Here is a 20,916-nt window from a genome sequence, read left to right as displayed (position 1 = left end):
GATCAGTTCAATTTTTACACTCCAAAAAATGTTTTTTAATAAAATAATTTCAAGAATCAGCATGCTGAAAAACGTTGAATTATAGATTAACAAAAAAAGAGTAACATACAATCTAATAATATTTGCATCGCTTACCGTACCGGAATACAAGAGGTGCCATTCATCATGAATTTTACGTGCGAGAGTAATATTTCCGGCCATAGGAGTGCCAGTGAACTAAATTTGTTTCCGTCGCAAGCCGCCACTAAGGGGTGGGGGCTGTATACTTCGTGTTCGCTCACGACCACCCCCCCCCCCCACCCGCCCCTCACCCCCTACAAAAATAGTCTGTCCCGCATTTTAAATCTCTCAGGTTGGTAAATATGGTGGTCATCGTTAAATTGGTTATTACAACAATTAAATACTTAATTAAATACAATAAAACGAACTCGCTCTAAAAATAACAGAAATTGCATATTTAACTTGGGACTTTGTTTATGTTTAATTCTAGGTTTGTTATATTGGAACAAAATTAGAGCAGTAAAAAAAGAGCATGCTAAAAAGATGAATCTGTCATTGAGTAAGATGAAACTTAAATTGAATTAAAATCGACATTCTTAATAATCATACTTAGAGATGCAAATCATCAAAATAATATTTATATGAAATTTAAACACTTTTATAGCCTATGCATGTACGCTTGTGCCATGTTATGCTTTTAAAAAATTATCCAGTATAGTATGACCCGTGTCGGGTATTTTCTTTTTAATACCCTCGATGGAAAATTCCCTTGATCATTTTTTATATTTATTAATTTATATCTCCATCTTTTGACCTCGTGTTATTTCTTATTAATTGTATATGGCAATTGAAATAAAACCTTAAATCATACTACAGAAGTACACCGTAGTTTATCAAAGTAGAAGTGCGAAATAAAACACGAAAGAGAAAAAAACAAAACTTTACAGTAGGTTTCTACAATATACAGCAAATAGTATCTTTGAATACAGTTAAAAATCCATGGAATAAAATATATAGAGGGCAGCAATCAGGAAATCATTTGTATATACTATACTGTACCTGCAGTTTTTCAATATTTATTATAAATTTGACCGCAATTACCCACAGTAAAATGGAATAGCCCGTGCTATTCTTTAACAGGCAATACCTCAAGCCAAATACAATATATGTATGCCTCACTCTCAGCGACGTGCTGCAGCAAACCGCAATTGGATATCAAAGAACTTATAAGTTCTTTGGAGATATATAGAGGACTGGTGGGGACGGAGAGAGAGCTGAGGCGAAAATGTACGTGTAGAGAGGTCCAGCTAGTAGTAGGCCTAGAGATTTTCATGTAATTAAAATCCAATAAAGACCTAGGCTAGGGCTAACTAATTACCTACCTACTTACTGTAATTGAACTTTAGACTAGAATCCCTAGGCCTAGCCTATACGTAACTACTATCTACTAGTACTAGCCTAGGCCTATTAGTATTACCTAGACTATAGAGTAGTACTACTACTCTAGTAGTAGGCCTAGGCCTACTACTAATGAGAATTATTCTATAAGTACTAGCTAGAGGCTAGGCCTAGGCCTACTAGGCTAGTACTACTATTCTAGGCCTGGCCCTAGCCTAGTCTAGGACGACTAAAGCACAAGAGAACACAAAGTACAGTATTAATAATACAATGACAAATTATATAGTGATATGCCGATTGTATACTTTGTTACTGATTTGTTAATTAAATAGTTATCACTCAATTGTCATACTCATTAATAATAATAATAATTTGTAATAAATAGGCCTAGACCTATATAATATATATATAGTTTTTGTACAAGCCTAGGCCTAAGGTAGACCTACTACAAATTAAACAATAGTAGTTGCGTTATGACAAAAATTAAATTTTGGATTGCTTTTATCTTTGTAATTTATTACTACATTTTTTGTTTTAGACTAATTTTATTGCATCATACACTGCCATTGTTATATGGCTTCACCATTAGCTGATTCAGCTTTGACTGAGCATTCTGCGAAATCAGATGATGATGATGATGAAGAGGAATCAGTTGACCATGTTTTGGAGGAATTCTCAGCATTGCCATCCAGCCCAATCGCCAAGAGAAGAAGCTGTGATAGCTGTGGGTATGTTTATACCCTGTCTCATCCCCTATTCTAAAATCCTGGATCCCCACTTTGTAATGTGTAACCCACTTTAAACTTCATTTTGGATTAGCTATGAATGAACATATCTGCTGTAATATTTCTGCATTGTTGAGTGATAACTTTTACTCTTAATAAATCAGTAACAGAGTATACAATCGGCATATCACTACTACTCACTGACATTGTATTAATACTTTGTTCTCTTGTGTTTTAGTCGTCCAATAAAAGTGTGTATATGTTCTGCATTTCCTAAAGAAAGGTTAAAGATTTCAACCAATGTGATCATTATGCAGCATCCGTGTGAGGAGTCCAAAGTCCTGAGAACTGTTCCCATTTTAAGCAGCTGTCTTGCAGAGGATAAATGTAAAGTGGTTATTGGGCGGCGTTTTTCATCAGCCAGGTATATTTCACTTGTACACACTAGTGGCTATATTCACCATTTCATTTTAATTTTTTTCAGCATAAAACACTGAATTTTCAAAAGTCATAAAATGGTTAAAAACCTGACCATTCACAGACACCTAGAAAATTAAAAAGTGTTATATGTGCATATATAATATCACTATAAGGAAAATCTGTGTAGAAAAACTATTGTAGCAGCAATGTATTAAAATCAATAACACTAATGTTTACATACTTTAAATTTGTAGCTAAAATAACCTGTAAATGGCAGTCTTTTACTAAGCATGGCTTAATGCAAAGTGAAGACAATTATTTACTGTGAGCATGTCAATATGGAAGTATTATATAATATTGCCTGATTTATTTTGCTACAAAATGTTCTCTGCAACCAAACCATTGGGCTGCAACCCAAAGTTGCAGAACATTGAATTACATTCATTTTTTAATAATGAACATTACATTATTGAAATTCAAACTGTACTTTCAGATACCCAGATTTGGCATCCATTTGTTCTGATGATAGCTCTCTGCTACTTTTTCCAGGAGCTGATGCTGTTGATATTCAGACGATTCCGGTAGATAGATCTGTACCTTATAACCTCATCCTGTTAGACGGAACTTGGCCTCAGGCTAAAGGATTGTATGCCAAGAATAAAATGTTACATTCAATTAAGAAGGTACTTATAGCATATGTGTACTAACAATTGATGTACTGATAAATAAATACTAAAACTACAAAAAAACTACATTTTTAGTTAATTTGTATAAAACATCATTTTACAATTTATACTTAGTTTTGGTACAGTAATGAATCATACCATTACCAGAGACACAGATATTCAAATGTAGGACTATGTCAATATATTAGTTTAAAGCCTTGTCTACACTATCAAACTTTATGTGTCAAAAAATGATGTGCCCATAATTATATGGTAGTGCTATGCTTACTAGTTATATGACATCATCATGTCCATATATGGGCACATCACATTTTTTTGACACATAAAGTGCTTTAATAGTGTAAATGTAATCTTTTCATTTAGGTCCAACTTCAAGATGTTGGATTAAGTGAATATGTTATAAGAACACAACCCTCCAAAATGTCGCTATCAACATGTGAGTCTGCTGCCATTGCTCTATCAATTCTTGAAAGAGATACAGATATTCATGAGGTCAGTTATGGTACAGTATAAGTAATTTAAACAACCATTTTGTGAGTTTTATGTATACTGATTGTACAACAATATCAGAATATTTGTTTCTCAAACAAGTGTTATTACTTGTGTTTACGTAGATGATATACTGAAAACAGGACTAAGTCCTCTATATATCCTTGCTATCAAATTTAACTCATATTTTCAATCAATCAATAAAAAAATGGACATATATTTCCAAAATGGTAGCGTCACCACTAAAGCAAATGCTTGTGTCAGGGACGCCAAAACAAAACAGACAAAAGCAAACAAAACATATATATATAAAAATCACAGAAATGAAAATAACAATACGACGTAAAGCGGTACATTCAAATTGCAGTATAAATCAAATTAATACATTTTCAATTGCTAGAGGTAAATATATTAACAAAAACATGGCCGCTAAGTATTGTTTGATAATAAATAATATTTTGCAATCTTTTTGAAACTATTTTTATTTTGTATGTTTTGGAACAAAAGAGGCAAAACATTCCAAAGTTTTGCACCAGAGTATCTAATACTTTGGTGAAATAAAGAGTCCTATGTTTTGGGAGATGAATATAAAAGGATTACCTAGTGTTGTAGTTATAGAAATTAACATTAAATTTAAACATATCGTAAAATCTATGAGCATAATTATGATTAATACAGTTATGAACAAAAATATATTGCTGATAAGTATTTATATCTTTAAGTGACATTATATTAAGTTCCTTAATATTTGATTCCTTAATTATTTTAACACAGGTTTTGGTGAAGCCATTGAGGGCGCTCTGCAACTACCAACTACAGCATGGAGCAGTCGCTCATCACCACAAAGAAGACCCTGCATTACCAGAAAAGAAAAAGACTTATAAAAATAGATTAAAAAACAGGTGACATAAACACCATACTACTTGATTTTTTTAATTCTGTATAATCCGTGGCATTAACATTACTGTAAAATCAAAGATTTAGATTTAGGGGCCTTTAATGATCAGTTAGTTCACTGGAACTGGATAGGCCATATAATAAATAAAAAAATAAAAATAAAATGGTATTATATTGGAGAAAAGTGAACTGTAGCCAAAGATAGCCATTATCCACTCTTCCAAAAGTTTTATAATTCTTAAGTTGTGGTCATTTGTGAAACACTGGCATAAAGAGTGAAGATGCATTGTGCACCAACGAAACAGTATACATTTACATGTGCTAGTTGTATTAAGGCATACTTTTATACATAGATAGGCCCTACATACTTGCAATACATTTCTGATTACAAATATTAAAATGGTTTGTGAAGAGTAAGATCCATTGTTTTTATTTCCGTTGTTTGCAATAAGAACATATCCGATATTATTGCCCCTTGATTTTGTTGAATAGGCCATTTTAATGTTATGTAATTTTGTTTACATGATAAAACCATAAGAAAAATGGATAAAAGTCCAATCCAAAAAAAAGTTATTATGTCCTAAAATTGTTTGGTTTCTTTGTGTCCTAAAGTATGTTTACAAATCTCAGAACAAAGTTCATTTTCATTGTTTACATTACACAAGTTACTTGGCTTTCAATTCAGAAATCGGACCAAATTCGGATCCTTTGTAATTCTGTAATATTTGATAACTGTTCAATTAATTTTTAATTCTCTAATGTACATATAAAAATATATAAAGCTATCATAAAAAAACTTAAATACGCAATCAATATAAATACACATAAAAAGGTACAACATTTTTTAGAGAAAAAAGTGGAAACATTACGTATTATTCGAAATTATTTATTATTACATATACAGTATTAAAAATAAAATACTATGCATTTTGTAGGAAAAATTGAAATTCACGTTTTAATAAAATACTGTTTGCAAAACTATAGATACTAATGTTGTACACATAGAGAAATGAAGTCGCATGGACGATTCTGTATAAATGTAGTCATTTTCTTGCAAGTCTTCCTTTGTCGTTATTTATATTTACTTTCTTCTGCACACCTCCATTCCAAATAATTCTGCAATATTCAATGTACTATATCAAGTGTATATATTAGGTACCTGGTATTTTTGATAAAACCCCAGATTATACAAAAATATAATGGAATAACCATATTCAACGACATCAATAGAACATGTATTATATTTATTAATCGAGCCGAAGAGCAGGAAGGAGAGACAGTCGCCATTAATCTAGGTGTGTGCCTGATATAAACGAAGTTTGTTTCAAAAAGGTAGGTTATATTTTTATTTTCGACAACAACAAATCCATCGCTTATAGCATGGTTAATAGAAACACGAAACAAAAACAAAATTTAGACTCAGAAACACTTCAACGAAAAGAAAGAGGAAGACTGGAATTTAAAATGTCGATATGGGGATGGGCCTGAACTAAACTATTATATAAGATAACTTAATCTACTAATATAACCATATTTTAGAACATTGATTCTACTAATGGGAACACAGATGGGATTGTTTATAAAATTACGATGAAGATCAAAATTGAAAAATACAAAATAGAATGAAGCATTTAGAAAGAAAAATACAATCATTGTGATATCTACGGAAAGTAGAGGAAGATATTTGAATGTGTTTTCTTTACATGTTATTAGGATATGTATTAAACTTGCTTTAACTATAATTCAACATTCCAACATTCTAATACAATTAAAGGTAAAAAGTATCTGAAGATTAATTATAAAGAAAAGTCATTAGGTTATTTTGTTGACATAACCATCTAGACATAACGTATATAAATCCAGAACAATTGCTGAGAAAATGACAATGCTGTGGCCTAACAAAAAGCTAACTAACAGTAAAGTGAAGTAAAACACACAGAAAGAATAGTTATCAAGCTTTCGTACTTTTATTCCTTTGTCAGAGCTATGAGATAAATATTACGATACGTAATGGTCATGGCTAATTAGTTACCAAAATAAGAACATAAAAACTCCTTATAATTTAATAACAGATATCTGATTTATTCGTTTGCGTTTGGTCTTTCTGCCTGAGTAGTGTAAAATCTCACCCGATTTCATTTTTGTCGTTAGAAGCAATCGATTAAAATATCGATAAATGAAGCAGTTAATGTACCATACCATAAGGGAAGTTGTCTGATCTGATACGTATTTCGTAATTATAAAACTTCCATCAAACGTATTTGATTTTGTTTTTATATATGAATTATTGGCCTAATTATTATTATAGTTGATACAAAATAAAGTTCACTTCCTCTTACCAGCGAATTCAAAATTTAAGTAAAGTAGGGGGGATTTAGAGCATCGTTCGAACTTATTCCGAGTAAGGACATTTACACTCTTCCTTGGCCAACCGAGTGTTTAGCAAGGTATTTTGATGTATATCACGATTTTCATATTATTTTCAGAAGTTTGAACTCGGACTATTAATAATTAATTAATCATTTTTATGAAAACTCTGGAAAAGCTCTGTTATAGCATAAAGAACAACTGTGTTATGCAATGAGGATACGTGGTGATTTACGGAAAAGCTATTTGATGCATTTTTTTATAAATTCATTATTTCATTATAAATTCATTATAAATGTGTCTACCTAAGCGTCCCTGGTCTTTGGAGTGGGGGGGGGGGAGGGGGCAACAGAACGATCTAAAACTATTACTCGACTCGAAACCATACTGGAGCAGGGGTTGACGATCACTACTTCAAAAATGTCTAAACGCCTCCTATACTTTACTCGATGACGATGACGTATATTGTATGTATGAAACCAATTGTAGGCCTATAGGGCCTATGCCTATTTGTAACAATATTTGTAAAAGTTAAACTTTGTAATTCACAGTTTCACGATCGCCGCGTAAATCAACCAAATGCGGGTATTGCTAAAATTACGTTGGAAAACAATTATTTTAAATGTAAAATACGAATAAGCTGAAATGTTTGGTAATTCTTTTTAATAAACATTTTGCCAACCTACCTACGTTTACAATGGTTTACAATGGAATAACCATATTCAACGAAACCAAGAGGAAATGTATTGTATTGATAATCGAACCACACGAGAGGTTATCCAGGGAGGTATAATACCTCCTGAGTTATCCACCATTATGTAAAATACGACAAAGAACACGGTAATACAACAATACCGTTTTGATCAAAATAAGTTAACCGGCTGTCTGTTCTAGAGAACATGAAGAAAAGCTGAAATCTCAAGTTGATTGACAAATTGAGAAACAATAAACGCACCGATTATAAAGCTCTGTCTACACTCTCAAACTTTGTGACAAAAAAAATGTGATGTGAACATATATGATAGTATATGCTTAAATTGGTAGTGATATTTTTTTTTAACCATATTTAATGAGGGTGATCCATCCAGCTATTGCTGATCATTAGGGACCCTCAGAGGTTCACAGGACAAACATATACACAAGATGCTCTACATAAACAAAGTCTTATTACAAGTCTTTGGGAGTGGAGTAATTTGGTCCTTAGAAAAAATCCTGACATGTGACGGGACTTGAACCCAGGACCCTTAGAGTGGTAGCCAAGCATCATAACCACCAAGCCACAACTCCACTCGACATATGATATTACATCATCATGTCCATATATATATGGGCACAGCACATTTTTTGTCACATAAAGTTTGATAGTGTAGATAGAGCTTAAGTAAACGTATTACTGTATAATGCTTGAATAATTTTTGAATGAAACAAACCTACAATGGAAAAATACCGTATTGTATATGTTATAGTTATTTAACCAACTATGTTCTATGTTTCGCGGAACACCTACAATAGAGGGCAGGTAGTCAAGAAAGTTGTTTTTTTTACAGAAGTGTTTGCATTGTGTCCACCTATGTCAGAATTAAATACAATTTGTATATAGATATTAATACTCTATTAAATTAACGTCAGCAGGCGCAGTGTCTATAAGACCTTTTTTAGTTCGGACATCTTATAACATATTTGTTTTAAATACCGGTACAGTAAATCAATATTATTAATTAATCATTAGTCGACAATGTTACCTATAATATTCAGATTAACGTGTATGTACTTATATATAGGAAATGGGTAAATGTAATAACGTTATTTTTTATTTTAGTACAAAGTAGTTAAATACTTTTAAATAAATAGTAAATGTGTACATTTTGAAATAGTTACATGTGCATTGCATCATGATCTTTTAGGTCATTTTAACTTTCTTTTTATAATTTTTTTTTCAGAAGATTCTAAAACATTGAAAGCATGTCGTCTGAGGAAGGAGGAGGTAAACTAATATTGTTTGCTTGGATGGGCATTTTAGTAGGCTTATGGAGAAATAATCATTATTTTAATTTAATCTGATTTAAAGTTTGAGAATAATAAAATAATAGGAAATGAGATAAAGCCGCCCCAACTGAGATTTGAATCCGGATCTTCTGCTTGATATGCAAACATCAGATCACTGGTGCTTGTCATAGAATCGTTCAAATCCGATTGGGTATAGGTAGCGTTCATAGTGTAATTCATTTATGATTAGTCCATGCTTATAAATCTTTAGGTAGTGAAGATGACGATGATGAAGATGATGCGGCGGAGTCGAGATCCAGAGTGCAACCACAAGGTAAATAATAGTAAAGAAAGAAAAACTATCTTAAATATTTTCAGTTTAAAAAAAGAGGATGGAGGGTGTTGGAACAACCCAACTTTACTGAAAATTATTTGACATATTCTTTTAACTGTTTTCAAGCGTTTTGAAGATAAATAACTGATAAGATATGTCTAATATTATTACACCGTAGATCTCTCAAAGGATCAATTCAGGCAGTTAGTTATGGACCTTGCAACATGGTGTGATGGACGTGGACTTCTTGGAATGCTAAAAGTTCTATTCAGAGACATTGTGGACGTAAATCAAGATCTGCAAAGAGCATCGAATGTAACAGAATTGTTATCTCATGTTGGGCCTGGAATATTGAACGAAAAAAATCTAACAATTTTGTACGACACCGTAAAAGTAACTAAACAATCTGGTTTTACGTCAACAATTAAAGAGAAACTGTATCACTTCCAGAATATTGATAAACTCCAGGTAACATCGTTCACAAAGCACAGAATAAATATTCTCAATTTCGGCAAAGAACTTACTGATTCCAATATAGAGTTTCTTGATGGAAGATATAACTTTCCGAAACTTAAGAAATATGAAGACAGTTGGAGCTTAATTACGGACCTTGAAACACAAGGGATACTGAAAGAAGAACATATAAAAGAATTTAGGGAAGTCTTACAGCAAAATGGAATGGAGTCAGCTGACAGGTGTTTTATTCATGGTATGCTATAAATTGATATTGATGATGAACCAAATTATGTTGCCATCAATCAGTTATGTGATAATACAAATTGCCAATACCGTTTTAAAGTTGAAATTGTTATGAAACAATTTTACTATTGATACAATACAAATTGATATTGCTGCTCAAATTAGTATTATCGTACGCAAACATTGCATTGTTTCAATTTTGTATTGGCCTGAATCACTTTGCATGTATAATTGCTATGATGACCAAATTGAAATGTTAGATCTATAAGTTTATATAGCCGTGAATATAGTATATAGGCCTATTAGATATTCCAAGCTAATTTAGGTTAATTATTTCTTATAATGTCTTTAACGAAAAATGAACATATACTTTTCTAAATATTTATTCTTTACAGATCAATCTGTTTATCGGGGCTTATGTAAACAACTGAGTTGTATTGCAAAATAAAAAAATCAATTGTAATGTGTCGTTTACAGAGTAAACTACTAATAGAAATTAAAGATGGTGGCATTTTTTCAAACTGTAGTTCTTTTGTAAATACTCTTGAAATGTAATATTATGCTCGTTGAAACAAAACATAGTGATAATGAACATTGATGAGTTGTAATAGTTATTGTAGACCCTTTGAACTTAATTGTTAGAAGTTTGAAAAAGAAACCCGTTAAAATTTTTTTTTTTAAATGGACAAAAGTAATTCTCAACATAGTTTGTCTTTATACAGATAAACCTGGTAGATCAAAACAAAAGAAAAAATCAAGGAAGGAAGAAGGTATGTTTTACTCAATTAAGTCATGACAGTGATAATAATATAATTCATCGCACACATGTTATAAACATGGTGTCTTGTTAGTACATGTATTTTGAGATTCTTCATGGTATAATCTATCAAGTTTAATAAAATTATAGGCGGATCCAGAGCTTCAAAATTGTATTATGTGTAGGCATACAAATGTAATATATTTGACTACACTGACCTATTTTACAATAAAATAACCTTTGGTTTTAGTAACAATTTGCTTAGCAACATAACATAAATTTGGCATAGAAGTAAGCTAAAATGAAATAATATAATAATAATACCCGTTTTTGCCCGTAGAATTTAAAACACTTTATATATCATTTAAACCTAGTATTTACCATAACAACCATAATTTTTCCAAACAAATTTTTGCATAATTATAGATCTATAATATTAAATTAATCTCAAATAACTAAAAACCATAGACATCCTATGCCACCTATTATTTTATCATTTTTGCTGTTTTACTTTCAAAATATTTTTCCCATCAAGAAACTGTTCTCTTCTACCCTATGAATGTACAAAACATATCACTGAAGCAAAAGACAAACGGACACCTTTGTAATCAGCATTATTATTTTGCTTTTTTAGATGAAAAAATAAGAAAATATCTGCTAAGCAATCAACAAAACTTGTATGGCAATTTAAAATGGTTTACACCACAAAACATGAATTCTATATTTCAATTGAATATAATTGACATGTTTACTGACATGGAAATACTAAAATCAGACACAAAGAAGGCAGATGGTGAACTTATACAATTGACTGATGTTTTACAAATAATCCAATCTAAACCTGGATGTAGAGTTCTCATCAGTGGTGAGGGTGGTATTGGTAAAACTACCTTATTGCGGTATTTTGCATATAATTGGGCTACTAAAGATTCATTTACAATTTTTGAAGGTAAACTATTATTTCTTATCAATATTAGAGATTTAAACAAAGGTGAAACTATATTAAATGTAATTCTTAAGCAAATTGATCTTGAAGATTTTGGTTTATCAACAAATCTAGCAGAAGATCCAAAGCTGATTAAACAATTTATAATGAATCATGATGATGAAATTGTAATAATGTTAGATGGTTTAGATGAATTAAAATTTGAAAACAAAAGCCCACTACAGCTCTTCAGAAAAGAAAGATTAAAGATGAGTTCAGTGATAGTTACTTCTCGTTCAATCAACATAAATGAATACATTAGGTGGAGTAATACTCATTTGAATGTCAAAGGATTTGATAAAACAAATGTAAAAAGCTATATCAAGAGATATTTTAAACATGTTGACAAATCTAAATTGGCAGATTCTTTAAATAAAAACTTTGATAGTTATGATTTTGAAGAAAAACATTTAGAGGTGTATATGATGTCTAAAAATCCAATGTTGCTTCTCTCTATTTGTTTCATGTGGGAAAAGAACCAACATCTTCCAACTGACAAAGCAGATTTATTTAAAAGTTTTTTCCTATGCATTTTAAATCAGTTTGACAGGCAAGACAACCCTCTTAAAATCTGTAAATTTGAAAGAATCCCAGAGGAATATGTAACTGCTATGGTTCTGTTAGGGCGGTGTATGTATAAACAGTTAAAGAAAAATCAACTATCATTTACCAAAGACGATCTAGATACAACAGGTATTGATAGGGATAATGATGAAATGATTGATATGACTTTAAAGCTTGGATTTGTATATGAAGATTCAATGTTTGACAAATCCAATTTGGCAAAATATTTTACAGCTCCTCACAAGTTAATAGCAGAATCATTGGTTGGGTTTTACCTATACAAACTATGTGAAACGTCTGGGTTGGAAAGTGAGTGTGAGAATATGAAATTGTTACTTTCACCATTAGATGATACAGAATGGGAGATTATAAGAGAAAGTGAATATTTAATTATGTCTCGTGAATTTGCGATTGGATTTCTTGGTGCTAGTGCTGGAAAGTTTTTAAAGCATTGGATTACAGATAGTTTTCAAACATATCGATCATTGATTTTACTTTTAAAATGTGTGAATGAAAAGAATATGGAGGAAGTAGAAAAAAGTCTGATGAATCATATAACAGAAACAAAGTTAAAAATAGAAATTGGTTCTGTATGTAACTCATTACAAATGTTTCTTGCTCATACTAAAACAAATGAACATGTATCTACAAAGAATGTAGTACATCTTATGAGAAAAGTTTACAATACAGAGCAAATTACTGATAACTTCTGTGATAATATGTTATGTAAAGAAAAGGGAAAAGCACTTGCTCACACTCTAATTGCTGTGTCAAATCAAGAGCAGATGTTGGGAAGTATTACTGGAGATTATATTAATTATGTAATAGATGAATGCGAAAAACATGATATGAAATATGACATGGACAAACTGTATGTTTATCATACTACAACTACTGAATTTTTGGTTCATATTATAACACATTCACCAAAACTGAGACATATTGATGCACGACATAATACTATCACAGGTACTGTTTTGAATGATGTGTTATTTCACCTTTGTAGGAAATCAGTTACGTTAAAAACATTAACAAACATTACCCTAGATGGAAATAATCTCAGTGAATTGAAGGCATCTTCACTTTACTTATTATTTGATATGTGCTCAAACATGTTTTTCCTTAGCATGAGAAAATGTTTTCTATCAAGTAAAGTATTCTATGGGATAATTAAGAGATATAGAGATTTGAATAAATTACCTTATCTGGATATAAGTGAAAATAATCTCAGCCAAATTGACAGTGATTCACTACTATCTTTAGTGCTCATTCTGAGTCGTCGTTATATGCCTGATATGCATAGTTGCAATTTATCAGGTGGTTTATTGAATGAAATGATTAGCAACTGTAGCCGAGGTCCCTTAACATTACGCGATCTGGATATAAGTGACAATAATTTATGTAAAATAGATGGTTCTACGCTGGCATTTTTATTGAGTGGCCATACGACCCCCGTTAACTTCCACAACCTTAATATGCATAATTGCAGTTTATCAGGGGATATCGTGAATAAAACGATCAGCAACCTTTCTAGTAGAGGTTTTACTTTTAACGCATACCAACTAGATATTAGTGATAATAATTTCAGTGAAATTGATGGTGCTTCACTGGCATCTTTAATAAATATCAGTACGGATCAATTTCCATCTTACCTTAATATGCATAATTGCTGTTTATCAAGTAATGTGGTTAATGATATGACTAGAGTATTTTCTAGTAAATGTTTTACCTTACAGTTATCTCGACTGGATATAAGTGATAATAATCTCAGTGAAATTAATTGTTCTTCATTTACATTTTTAATGAGTATCGGTGTGAATGTTCGAAATTGTTTCCCTTCTGAGCTTATTCTGCACAATTGCAGTTTAACTGGTGACATGATGAATGAAATGATCAGAGAATGTTCTGATTTGAGAGTTGCATTTAGATTAACTAAATTGGATATAAGTGATAATAATCTCAGTAAAATCGATGGTACTTTACTGGCATCTTTAATGAATACCAGTTATCACAGTTGGCATCTTGAGCTTAATATGCACAATTGTAGTTTATCAGGCGACATAGTAAATGATATGATCAAAGAATGTTCTAGAAAAAGAGTTATTTTGAGGATAGAAAAATTGGATATAAGTGATAATAATCTCAGTCAAATTGATGGTGCTTCACTGGCATATTTAATAAATACTGATACCAGGGATTCCAGGGTTTATATTAATATGCAACATTGTAGCTTATCAGGTAAAGTCATCAATGATATGATTAGAAAGTTGTCAGCTTGTAAAATTACTAGGGACATGAATAAACTGGATATAAGTGATAATAATCTCACTGAAATTAATGGTGCTTCACTAGGATATTTAATGAGTTGTTTTCGTACAGTTAGTATGCATAACTGCAGTTTATCAGATAAGGTGATAAAAAATATGATCAGAGAGTGTTCTAGTAGTAGAGGAGTTACGTTTAGATTAGATAAACTAAATTTAAGTGATAATAATCTCAGTGGAATTGATGGTGCTTCACTGGCATCTTTAATAACTATGGGTCATGCACAACGTATTGTTATACAGTTAGATGATGAGTTGTTGAATGAGAATTCTAGTGGAGAAGTTGTCATTATAAATGCCAGTCAAATGCGTTTTGCTTCTTTATCTAGCAATGTAACACTTAATGTGCATAATTGTGGTGTATCAGGTGAGGTGATGAATGCATTACTTACAGATTGTGTTAGTAAAAGAATTACGGTAAAAGAAATGGATATAAGTGATAATAATCTGAATACAATTGACGGTGGTTTGCTTGCCTCTTTATTGAGTTACAGTATGAGTAAGAAATGTTATCGTGATAATTGCCAGTATCGGTTAATTATGGAAACCGTACTTAATATGCATAATTGCAGTTTATCAGGGAACATATTAAATGATATGATCAGAAAGTGTTCTCGTACGTTCAGAATAGATATACTGACTATAAGTGATAATGATCTCAGTCAAATTGATGGTGCTTCACTGGCATCCTTAATGAGTCGTTCTTATGATGTTAATATGCATAATTGCAGTTTATCAGGTGATGTGATCAAAGATATGATCAAAGAGTGTTCTAGAAGAGGAGTTAGTTTGAGATTAGATAAACTGGATATAAGTGATAATAACCTCAGTCGAATTGATGGTACTTCACTGGCTTTGTTATTGAGTTGTCCTTGTGACATTAACATGCATAATTGCAGTTTATCAGGGGATGTGATGAAAGATACTATCGAAAAGTGTTCTAGAGATAACCTGAGATTAGATAAACTAGATATGAGTTATAATAATCTCAGTACAATTGATGGTGTTTCACTGACATCTTTACTAAATACTATGGGTCGTTCACATTGTGAACTTAATATGCATAATTGTAGTTTGCCTGATGAGTTGATAAATGAAGTTATAAACAATGATTCTAGTAAAGAGGCTATCTTTAGAAAGATAAAATAACTAAAATGGATTGCAATCTGTTAAATTGAGCATCACAGTTCTTTATTTAGTATAGGTAAGTATGGCTCCGGCCTTATGTATTCATTACAGTATGTCACGTGAGATAATAAATGTTCAGGTATTAGTAGAAAAGTTATGTGGTTGTTGACATAGGAATCATTATGATATTAACAATAATATACCGCAATATAATGTATTGACCACCAAACTTCAACTGAAAAATTGTAATTTACCAAGTGTTCTCCTAGTAAATGTGTGAAAATACGTGTCCCTGTTGAAGAGTGACGATTTATAATTTGGGCTATTAGATGCATTAAAAGTGTAAACCAAACGGTTTCCGCAATAGTATGAATTCTTTACAGGTGTAGTAGTATAGTTTTATAGGTAAATACATTTTTGTTTCTAGTTCATCTTATGTATTTCAAGGTTAAACAATAAACACAACATTTACAGGACAGCTAGATTAGTGCCCAAATTTATAATTTGTTGTTAAATTGTATCAGATTTTTCATATTGCTCAAAACGCTGTACACAATTCACATTATGGTGATAATAATTTGTGAAGAACATTATATTTCATTTAAATAGATAACATATTATTTTGAGTTTCAATAATTGTAATTTTGTAGACAATTTATTTCATTTTCGTATTGAAAATATATTATTAGTGCATTTGATGGTAAATAATTTACTGAAGTAAAAACAAATTGAACAATTACATTTCTATTTCATTTCAATTACTTGTAACTCTTCTGTACAGTACATGATTTTCATAGATCAATTATTAATATACAATTATGCATAATGCGTAGAGTAAAAGTATTATTGTACAGTACACGTGCGCACATCGTTTAATTAAGCTCGTTACGCAAATGAGAATTAAATGTGATGTTCACGCACAGGAAGAAACTACACCTTTTTGTGAAATTTATTACTGATAATTATTTTTATGACGTTCTCAGAAAATATTGTTAATACGTGGATTTGAGGATTTGTAATAAAGAACCAAATACAAGTTAAGCTATGTAGTGCTGTTTTAATGTGTAATATATTTCTTTGTATCCAATGGATTTGACAATGTACAAGATCTAAAGCTCTGTCTACACTATCAAACCAGTTTTACAAAACCAAATATGGTAGTAATATGAATTTTGTATTGTATTATTTATATTTTGTATATTATGAAGGAAATAAATGTTACTATGAATGAATGAAAAAATGAATGACATCATCATGTCCATATATGGGCACATCATACACAGTTTGATAGTGTACACAGAGATATTAAGATATTCCGGTTAGATTGCCTTCGAATACAATACTCTTGTTCTTAGGAATAGTCAACGAATTTGATATTTGTAAACGACATTACCACAAGAGCAAAAACCGAGCATTGACTGAAACATCAGACATGCAAGATTCTATTCTTACCACTCCAATCTCAGACATTTAAAATAATGTGTATGTTATATATATTTCGTCAATTTCTGGCTGTTTTACTTTATCCTTTTGATTTAGCTTTTCGCTTCTTTTTTTTGTATCTCCATTGAGATCCAGCCACTTTTTCAGTAATTTGCCTTTGGATTTATATATATATATAAATCATACTGTCAAATGATTGAAACAGTACTCATATTCGGAACATGATCTTATAATCTCGTATTTTTAGTATTAAAAAATGTCTCTGGCGGGATTCCAACCTGCGACCTCTCGCTTACAGGGCGAGTATCATGCCACTAGACCACACAGCCATATATGGTATTATCACAGATTTTCACCCACCAGATACATTCTCTCATACAACAAACGCCCTCACAATTAGTTGAGGCCTACTAGCCAGAATAAATTCCAACTTTAATACGCAACGGTTTTAAATAATGTTGTGTATATGAAAATCAATTGTGTTGCGTAGCACTGTGTAAATTATATGTTAATCATACTGTCAAATGAACAATAACAAAATTGAAAAATGTGAATAAACAATGTGAATTGTTTTTGATATTGTCATTTTGCAATGTGCAATATGTTTTCGTAAGTGAAGTTAAGAAGTTCAATTTCGAAACATTGAACGTTGGATCGTTCAGGTTGTTCAGGCAGTAGTTTATCTAATGGTACACCAATATAAAATAAACTATTTTGAAGTGAGAATAATAACATTTGATTTAAAACAAATAATAAACTTGAAAACAAAACACGTTTTCTTCAACTTTTGAGGCAAACATAACGGTAAGTTACTGGAACTAAAGTCTTTAATAAAAAAACGACGTAAATTCCCAAAGAAAACAACTTTTCAAAAGGTAGTAGACATGATTCAGAATAATTTTATTAAACCATCGTCTGTACTCTACCGTTCTTGAATTAAGAATAATTATTTTTAAATATACATTACATTTTATATTCTATAAATAGCTAATTTAATTTAGGCAATCTATTAGATTTTCTTATTTCCTTGGCGTAATTTTTTTATATTCAATTAATCTCACAATTTAGTTAATTGTTCGGTAATCAATTGTTCTACTGCATAAATTATGTTCATGCTCTGACTTAATTAATACAAACTACTGTATTACCTGAAAATGCGAAAGAAATTAGTCAATGTCATTTTTATGTTTATACATTATTCATGTATTTATTTTGTTTTGTATTAATTCCTTCATAAACATTTCATATGGTAACTTCTGTTTGTAAATGCAAGTTTTCTGTATTATGCACAATAATTGTTATCATATTTTCTGGTTTAACTTATATTATTTTCAAAGATATACAGCCAATATGTGTCAAATTGATGATCGTTTTTAAATACATTTTCGTATTTTAGTTTTAAATACTAGTAATCATGTAACTAAAATGTCTAACAAAAAACGGATCATTAGCTGGTATAAGTGGTTTTGATTTTGATGATTATAATATTACTATGATAATTGATTGGTTATTTATTTGCTGTTGTAATTAGGTATTGTTGGAGTAGCCGAGTGGTTAGGACACTTGACTGTCATACAGAGAGACCCAGGTTCAATTCCCGACAACTCTCAGTTCACTCAGCTGGCCACCCTACCACATAATGCCGAGGCTTAGTATAATGAGCTCCTAACAGTTCATTCCCCTACGTTCAGGATGAACACGGGACTCACCTTTACCTTTTTTAATTATATAAAAATAAAATATATGTGTGTTGTTAACAATTATCAATTCGATTCCAGATTGACAATATATTGAAAGGTTGTTGTTAAGTTATTATCAGATTGGAAGCTTTATGAAGTTGGACTTTGGAGTTTTGGTTGTCTGATCAATGTAATTAGTCAATGTCATTTCTATACATTACTGAAGGTTGTTGGCCATTTTGTAAAGGTATAACTTAAAACTCAAATATTTGTTTTATATTATGTTTTAAGCAGAAATTGTCCTTCAGAATGAGCTTTCTAATTTGTTAATGCTTTACCCAATGTGGAGCTTACCTATATTGTTGCTTACTTCGTATAAAGTAGAACCCCTTTTAATACCACCAATGAAAATCTGAAGTGCATTGGGCAAAGCCAGATAGGTATCATTCTATTGAAATAATAATATCCTAGATTTATATTTATATAGCGCCTAATATTGTGAAATATATATATGCGCTGAACATTATTACCCCAGTCATTTTTTGGATCAAACAAGTATGGAAACATACTCCCATAATGCAGCTAGTAATCAGCGTAATGTGTCTTGATCTAAGCGGGTTCCCATTTATACACCTGGGTGGAATCTTGCCTACAAGCAATGCGGCGAGAGTTGGATTTGAACCTCGATCTCACGATCAGTACAGTAGTCGAACGTCCAACACACTGCGCTACATGCCCTTATATGAAATTATAATTATTTTAAATAGTGTCCCTTAAACAGGCCATACTTTTTAAACATAGTTATATTTCCCCTCGTTTTTAGGGAAATTGTCTCTTATTAGAGCCGGGTGTCTTAATAATGTGTGTCCCAAAGGATGGATTCTATATTGTAACGTAGTACATTGTCACCATTCTGTACCTGTAAGTTCAATTCGTTATATTTTTTCCCCAAAGGTACCAGTATTTGATTAATATCGATAATTTACGTTGAACTATGTACACACTTAGCTTGGCATATATCATTTTTATTTATACAATTCTTTCGGTTCAATATTTGTAAAGTGATTAGTGACTGTTTATGATAGAATATAGTGTATCTAAGATTTTCATTGGTTAGTGCTGTGAACTATGCTCCGTTGGAATACATTGACCCGTTGAACAAATGAAATACCTAAAATCACCTGATTGACAGAGCACGAACGTAGATCTTCACTATCAAAGATCGACCATATTGAACAAAATCGTGCTGTATTTGAGACAGTAAAAACAGGGAAGAGTAATAATTACTCTTCTCTGGTAAAAAGAGGGATACATCTGTACATTGCTACTGTAAGTTAAGTATTACTATACGTTAAATTATTTCTGTGTCAGAGGCTATTTCACATTATCCAAATTTACTACATGCTTTAGATCAGATAATAATACTGTTCTACAGTTAATGAATGATTGCTTTTCTTTCAACTATTTATGCTGATTTGAATCTCACTTTATAGCTTCCAATTTTCTTTAATTCGTTTTTTACTTTAAACATTCATTTATATTTCCTGAGCTGGTCGTGTTTTTTTCCTATACTTGACTTATGAATTTGAAACTTCCACCGCGCCACAGAAATTCTCCTTTCATTACCTTAAGCTGTGCAGGTCTGTTATTTGTATCCCAGTCACCTATTCTCTATGTCCCCCGTCAGGGTTTTCTTCTTTTTTATTATTTAACGCCATATACAGTGGATTGTTATGATTATTTCAATATTCATTTCATTTAACTGTGTCTGACACAGCGCGCTATATTGGTATTGTGATTCGAAAGTTGTCATGGCAAGATATTTCATACCCAACCGAAGTTTTTCAGTTATATTGAAACGTATTAAAAAACAACAAGATGTGGAGAAGTCAGACAAGGAGCAACAGAGAGCCCATTTTTAATCAAACTTATTTACAGATTCACATAAACACATGACCTGTGTGTTACACATTATGGGCAGAACAACTATAGGCCTAATACAAACGTCGTCGAAACCGGACGGTGGTTTTTGACG

General features: G+C 31.3%; 2 protein-coding genes across 3 annotated transcripts; both read left to right on the top strand.

The window, feature by feature from the left end:
* The first annotated feature begins 1,127 nt into the window (after window positions 1–1,127).
* Window positions 1,128–5,028, top strand: LOC144854016 (tRNA-uridine aminocarboxypropyltransferase 2-like). 2 transcript variants are annotated; one of them, XM_078711897.1, is made up of 6 exons: window positions 1,128–1,287; window positions 1,937–2,126; window positions 2,362–2,547; window positions 3,037–3,226; window positions 3,593–3,721; window positions 4,493–5,028. In XM_078711897.1, exons 2-6 carry the CDS (start codon window positions 1,972–1,974, stop codon window positions 4,622–4,624), a joined length of 792 nt encoding a protein of 263 aa, XP_078568023.1. In that variant the 5' UTR covers window positions 1,128–1,287; window positions 1,937–1,971; the 3' UTR covers window positions 4,625–5,028. The 2 variants fall into 2 exon arrangements, with proteins under 2 accessions (XP_078568023.1, XP_078568024.1); XM_078711898.1 differs by lacking the exon at window positions 1,128–1,287 and adding an exon at window positions 1,316–1,333.
* Window positions 5,029–5,888: 860 nt separating this feature from the next.
* On the top strand, window positions 5,889–16,764 carry LOC144853480 (uncharacterized). Its single transcript, XM_078711176.1, has 7 exons — window positions 5,889–5,947; window positions 8,923–8,966; window positions 9,240–9,302; window positions 9,481–10,011; window positions 10,724–10,771; window positions 11,393–11,800; window positions 11,885–16,764. The coding sequence occupies exons 2-7, from the start codon at window positions 8,945–8,947 to the stop codon at window positions 15,778–15,780; spliced, it is 4,968 nt and encodes a 1,655-aa protein (XP_078567302.1). The 5' UTR covers window positions 5,889–5,947; window positions 8,923–8,944; the 3' UTR covers window positions 15,781–16,764.
* The last annotated feature ends 4,152 nt before the right edge of the window (window positions 16,765–20,916 follow it).

Source organism: Antedon bifida, chromosome 10 (assembly GCF_963402885.1).
Source record: "Antedon bifida chromosome 10, ecAntBifi1.1, whole genome shotgun sequence".
NCBI lineage: Eukaryota > Metazoa > Echinodermata > Crinoidea > Comatulida > Antedonidae > Antedon > Antedon bifida.
This window is presented reverse-complemented; position numbering and strand designations above follow the sequence as displayed.